Source organism: Coffea arabica, chromosome 8c (genome assembly GCF_036785885.1).
Source record: "Coffea arabica cultivar ET-39 chromosome 8c, Coffea Arabica ET-39 HiFi, whole genome shotgun sequence".
NCBI lineage: Eukaryota > Viridiplantae > Streptophyta > Magnoliopsida > Gentianales > Rubiaceae > Coffea > Coffea arabica.
This window is the reverse complement of record NC_092325.1, coordinates 13,254,304-13,260,982: the sequence shown is the minus strand read 5'-3', so window position 1 is coordinate 13,260,982 and position 6,679 is coordinate 13,254,304. Positions and strand designations below refer to the sequence as shown.

Sequence of the window (6,679 nt, the reverse complement as noted above, 5' to 3'; positions counted from 1 at the left end):
CACATAAAAGTCTGCAGGGAAAACCAATTTGTCTACTTGAACTAATATGTCTTCCAAAACCCCATCAGGATAAGCGTTTGACCTATCAGCAAGTTGAATTATTATACCCGTCTCTTTTAAAGGACCAAGATTCAGCATATTATAAATAGAACGAGGCATAACATTTATGGAAGTACCCAAATCCAACATTGCTTTCTCAATCCTAATATTTCCAATTTTGGAAGAAACAGTCAACAGACCTAGATCCTTACATTTTGGAGGTAACTTTTTCTGAAGCACTGCTGAGACATTCTCCCCCAGATGCACTTTTTCATTTCCTTTCAATTTTTTCTTAGTAGTGTATAATTCTTTAAGAAACTTTGCATATTTAGGAATTTGCTTAATTGCATCTAAATATTTACCTCAACCTTGCGAAAAGTTTCCAGAATCTCTTGCTCTTGCTCCTCTTTCTTCGATCTTGACTTGTATCGAGTCCTATCGAGAGTTTGGCAGGCAGCCCGCTGAAACCCTAGGGAAAAGTGGGATCGTCACAATAAATATTGAATTTTATAATATCGCCATCAAATCCCATAGTCAGTGTTCCAGAATAAACATCAATTTTCATTTTAGAAGTTCTAAAAAATGGTCTTCTTAACAAAATTGGAGGTCAATTAGCAGAATTATCTTCCTCCATATCAAACACATAAAAGTCTGCAGGGAAAACCAATTTGTCTACTTGAACTAATATGTCTTCCAAAACCCCATCAGGATAAGCGTTTGACCTATCAGCAAGTTGAATTATTATACCCGTCTCTTTTAAAGGACCAAGATTCAGCATATTATAAATAGAACGAGGCATAACATTTATGGAAGTACCCAAATCCAACATTGCTTTCTCAATCCTAATATTTCCAATTTTGGAAGAAACAGTCAACAGACCTAGATCCTTACATTTTGGAGGTAACTTTTTCTGAAGCACTGCTGAGACATTCTCCCCCAGATGCACTTTTTCATTTCCTTTCAATTTTTTCTTAGTAGTGTATAATTCTTTAAGAAACTTTGCATATTTAGGAATTTGCTTAATTGCATCTAAATATTTACCTCAACCTTGCGAAAAGTTTCCAGAATCTCTTGTTCTTGCTCCTCTTTCTTCGATTTTGCAAATCGACTGGGAAATGGAGAAGGAGGTGTCACCACTATTAGAGGTTCATCTTTGAATTTTTGTTCTGACATATCTTTAGGTTGGGGTGCCACTTCTTCTTTCTCAATAGCTTTCTCAATAGCTTGCTCAGAAATTCTCTTGCTGGGTTTTGGCAACTCTTTGCCTCTTTTCAATGTAATGACACATGCATTTTGTTTTGGATTGATATTAGTATGTGAAGGCAACTTTCCTGAAACTTGAAACTCCAATCGATTAACTGTAGATGCCAGTTGGCTCATTTGATTTTCTAGATTTTGAATACTAGTTCTTGTCTCCTGCTGAAATTGTTGTGTATTAGTAGCTAAAGATTTAATAATTTCTTCAAGGGACGTACCTGATTTTGAAATTGGTTGCTGTTGTGAAATTGAAGGCCTATGCTGGTATTGCTGTTGGTGAAATTCCAGCGGCCTTGCAGCATAACTAAAATTTGGATGATCCTTTCATCTTAGATTGTAGGTGTTTGAATAAGGATCGTAGTGCCTTTGAGGTGGGCTAGGAAATCTGCCAACTGCATTCGCCTATTCATTTGGATCATCTTGTAGTGTGGGACATATATCAGTCTGATGACTCAAAACATAGCAAATTCCATATGTTTTGGCCTGCTGAACCTGTCCTACAACCAACTTTTCCCCCAAAAAGGTTAGAGAATCTAATCATTATTCAATAGAAGAAGTACATACCTCATTGACTTTTCTAGGGGCATATTCCCGTCTCTCACCAAATTATTGACCATTGGCTGCTATACTTGAAATTATTCTTCTCGTTTCCATTGGAATTTTTTTTACCAATGCTCCTCCACTAGCTGTATCAATGATTTTCCTATCTATTGTTGATAATCTCTCGTAAAAATATTGAATAAGAAAATGATCAGGGATTTGATGGTGAGGGTAACTTGGACATAACTGTTTGAACCTTTCCCAATACTCGTGCAACGTCTCTCCATTAAATGCCTAATCCCACAGATATCTTTCCTAATGCTTGCAGCTAAGGAAGCAAGAAAGAATTTTTCAAGGAACTGTATCTTCATCTCAGTCCAAGTAGTGATTGATCCAGATGGCAGATAGTAGAGCCAATCCTTTACTTTATTAGCTAAAGAAAATGGAAAAGCTCTTAATTTTATTTGCTTCTCAGTGACTCCTTAGGGCTTCATGGTCGAGCATACTGTGATGCTCCCACTTCTCCTAAGGGCGAACTCAAGGGTATCTGCGGAATGCCTGTCCAAATCTCGCCAGGACTCGATACAATTTCAATTAAAGCTTAAAGATACAACACAACCAAAGAACAACAATCGAAGTAAGAAAAGTTGCTTCCTTAAATAAATATTCAAATCTTACAACACAAGTTCTCAAAAGTACATCACTTTCCCCAAAAGTACAATCACTAGAAGTCGGCTAATCAAATACAACCCAAAATACTAATCAAAAGTAATCAAACCGGCTTCTCCAAAATTGTTTTTCATTCCAAGCTCCTGTTAAGGAAAACAAAACTAATGGGGTGAGTTGACGCTCAGTGAGGCCAAGAAAACATGGAACACATAGTTCACATAATCATGGCTTTTGCACGAGAATTAAAACAAGAAAGTTCAAATAATTCATAAATAATAATAACACACATTCAAGAAGGATACAGGAGCTCTCAAGAGCTAGATTCCACTTGCTTCGCCAAGGCTCGATCAAATACTTCCCCGTGATGACATTCCGTCAGCCGGGTGGGTATTAACTCCGTAGAACTTCACTTACTCTTCCCGGTTCACGGTTACACCGCCTGTCCCAGACTCGCTCTTCTTTTATAAAGGTACTACTCAACGAGTATGCCAAGCGAGATCTCTTAATAGATCAAGCTTTTGATTATCTCATGGTTCACCGAGCTTCTCGACCAAGCCCATGCTGGCTCGAGTCGCAAGGTCGGCCAATTAAGATTTAGGCGTCCCCCGATTACCGTTATGAGTCGATGAGATGTACTCCAATCGACAAATACCATTATAGGCCGATGAGATTCACTCCAATCGGCATATGCAACCATAGCATAATTTACTATTGTAGTACTTCACTTATTTCACTTAGCAAATTAGTTTCATAGAATTCAAATATAATTCGCTTAAAAGAGAGCAAGCGCAATAAAGTACACACTCGACTCGACAATTGTAAATCACTTAATCAATAAGAAGCAATTCACATAATTGGCAACTATTCATGCACTTGACACTCACCAAATCAAAAGTAAGTGAACAAGTAAAGTCTTTAGTGGTCCGCTCCGAGATTCCCTTCAACCCCTCTTGAGCACCTGAAGAAATAGGGACCAACTATTACTCAGATAAACACATAACCACTTATCATCCAAGAAGAAAGTACATTCGTTTGAGATTTAAGACAATGTCATAGATGAGTTATAATCCCTCGAAAATCGGGATTTAAAAGTGAACATGTAAAGTCACAAGTTCGAATCAAGTTAAAAGAGCTTTTCTTGCTAAAACATTGGAATAATGTTCAAAGAGCACTCAAAAGTCATTTTTGACTCGTCATGGAAAGTAAATCTCAATTCCACAAGAAAGTACCAACTTCATTTTTGGCACGAAAATCGAGAAAAAAGGTAAATGGTTTTCATTTCCTAAAAATTTAAATCTCACGTCCAAACTTTAGGATGTAAAGAGCATTCACATTCTTCCAAACTAATGGAGTCAAAGATATCCAAAACTCCATTCATTTCACAGAAAAATATCAAAGTTAAGGTTCCAAGATTCAAGTGTAAAACTAGTGCAATTCACCAAGAACTACTTTAGCCAAAACGTTTCCTTTTTGTAGTTTAAAATTACGAAAATCGAGGCAAAGCTAAGGTTTGAAGTTCATTTCTCAAGTATAAAATAAGAGGTCATTAACCAAGAAAGTGGAACAACCAAGAAAATGCATTAAGAGAGGTTTAACATTTGGAAACCAAGATTTGAAATGAAAGTTTAAAGTTCTAACGGAACCGTGTATTCCACCAAGAAATTACACCTAAAATAGTCCAACAACTGCAAGGGAGGATTTCCAAGTTCTTAAAAGTTCATTTCTTATGAAATCGGAAAATTTCAGCTTTACGCGACGATCTTTGAAAAATCAAATCTTGAGTTTGGCATGTCCAAAAATGGAAAACTTTATACCGTTGGAAACTAGGTTCAGAGTACTAAAATTCCTAGAAGATACTTTTCTGAGATTCTAAACAGAAGCATTCATTTTTCAGCTCAAAGGTCCAGTTCCAAGAAGACAGGTTTGAACCATTCTTGTTTTTCAGCAATTTTTGGAAATTCGGCAAAATTCACAAAAAGTGAACCAGCCTTTGAAATTCGTAACACAATAAGAGTTCCAAACAAGGTTTCAAACACAATAAATGGAACTAAATTCGGAGTTTTGAACAATAAGATATCACAGCCTAAAGTCGGTTAATTTTCACTACTTGAACAGTGAATTTCCAGATTTAAAAAGCAATCTTTGGGGCATCATTTGAATATCGAAATGGCATTGAACTTACACCAAATTTGGTACAGTTAAACTTCCATATGTGGACTACCTCTCTATCAAATTTTATACAAACAACTAACGTGGGAAGTCAGTTAACAAAATGACTAAATTTCAAAAAATGTTTCAAGGCTAATCTGCCCTCTTGCTTTTCTTTCTTTTCAAACGTTTTGCACAATGAAATCAGCCCCAATTTGATTCATTTTTGAAATCAAGGTTCCATAAACATTTTATGGGCAAGGGATGGGTGATTGACACCAAAATTTTCGAAATATAACCTTCCAAAACCGATTTGACCATTTGGCCAACAAGAAAGGAAAGATTTCCAGTTTTCCAGCTTTGTTGCACCTTCGAAATCAGACCACAAATCACTCAATACAAGTTCAAATTGGGAGTGGCTGGCTGCGTTGGAAACTAGGTTCAAAATGCTACATTTTATCAGAAAGGGTTGTTTCCAAAATCAGTTCACAAGTGAGAGAAAATGAAGCCACAAGATGCAGCTTCTCCATTCCTCTCGGACAAAGAGTCACAACAGGACAGTCAATTTTGTTGAATCACTACGGTTCACTCAGTTCGAACTAGTGGGTGATTTTATATTGTTAGAAAGATATGAATGTCTAGTTTCAAATGCCACAAATGGCACTCGATTTCGACTTTTGTACAAAGAGTTATGTTCACGCAAATAGGTACTGTCCGGCTAACCTGAACAGCATTTCCAGATTTCTTTCTTTTTCGAAAACTCTAGTTTTGAGCAACCAAATCAAATGAATTTTGGACGACACTTTGTACACACAATATACAACATATATCCATCAATTTCACAGCTAAAAAAGCATTAAAATTTTGAATTAAAACAGAGTAACATGACCAGAAATTTTCGGCTAGCTCTAGTCTCCCTCCTTTCACAACTTTCTCTTCATTTCTAACCATAATCCTCTCATATAACACATAAACAACATTAATCAAGCAACATATCCTCAAGGAAGCTACCTAAAGGTCTCATGAAGTCCACTAGCCTAGAGATTAAAACAAGAAATGAAACTCCTCAAGTCCTCTAGCCAATTTCTTGCTTAGGGTTTCAAGCCCATGCAAACTAAGCTCCATTCTTGAAGAAATTAGAAAGATTAAAGAAGGTGAAGGGTTACCTCTTAAACCCTAGTTGAAACCAGAAATTTTCCACCACAAAACCTCCAAGAACTTCCACAAGTTATTGTCTTTCCTCAAGCTAGAATGAATCTCCAAGAACTAGAAGATTGGATGAAGTTTTTGAAGCAAGATGGAAGCTTGAAATGAAGAGTTTTCTTCTTCCTTTTCCTTTGCTGGTTTCAGCTCACCAAAGAGAGAAAGAAAGAGTGTTTGGTAGGTATGAATCTTGTCTTGGAAGCTTTAAGAAATTGTGGCCAAGAAGCTTTGCAAAAGTTCACTTCAAATAGTGTCGCGTGCGGGTTTCGTACCACCGTTTTCTCTCTTGTTTGTTGCACTAGTGCACTAATCCTCTAATGTAATTCCTTTAACACTATAATTACTCACTCTTACTAGTCTAATATAAATTTATTAAATTCCCACTTAGCCGTTCCGGCTCGATTTGGAATTTACTCACCTCTAATTCCTCAATTAACTTTTCTTAGTCTACTATTAATCATTCTTAATTCTCCAACATTATTGCACTCTCGAATCGAATATTATCTCGAAAAATGCGTACTCATTATTCCTCGCTAAACGAGCCATAGAAAAATTAATTTTGCTAACGAAACATTTTAAAAAAATAAGAGAGATATTGTTCCATAGAAATGGATTTAAAATGGTTAAAATAAATTATTCGGAGTAAACGTTTGAATAAATAATTAAATAGGCCAGTAAAATAGAATTAAAAGTAAGAAAAATTTGGGTCCTCACATCCTTCCCTACTTAAAAGGAATTTCGTCCTTGAAATTCACACTTAGGATAACATCATACCCCTTAATAGATAGGTTTATCAAATCGATCAACAACTTATACTCTCCAA

The 6,679-nt window shown here is 36.2% G+C and overlaps 1 protein-coding gene across 1 annotated transcript; it reads right to left on the bottom strand.

The window, feature by feature from the left end:
* Positions 1-646: 646 nt before the first annotated feature.
* On the bottom strand, positions 647-1,419 carry LOC140013384 (uncharacterized). Its single transcript, XM_072062652.1, has 2 exons — positions 1,081-1,419; positions 647-1,036 (listed from the first exon to the last, which is right to left on the bottom strand). Exons 1-2 carry the CDS (start codon positions 1,417-1,419, stop codon positions 647-649), a joined length of 729 nt encoding a protein of 242 aa, XP_071918753.1.
* Between the last annotated feature and the right edge of the window lie 5,260 nt (positions 1,420-6,679).

Coding starts and splice junctions, on each gene's coding strand:
- LOC140013384 (XM_072062652.1), bottom strand. CDS start 1,419: ATGAGCCAACTGGCATCTACAGTTAATCGATTGGAGTTTCAAGTTTCA. Junction 1,037..1,080: donor AAACTTTTCGCAAGGTTGAG/GTAAATATTTAG, acceptor AAATATGCAAAG/TTTCTTAAAGAATTATACAC.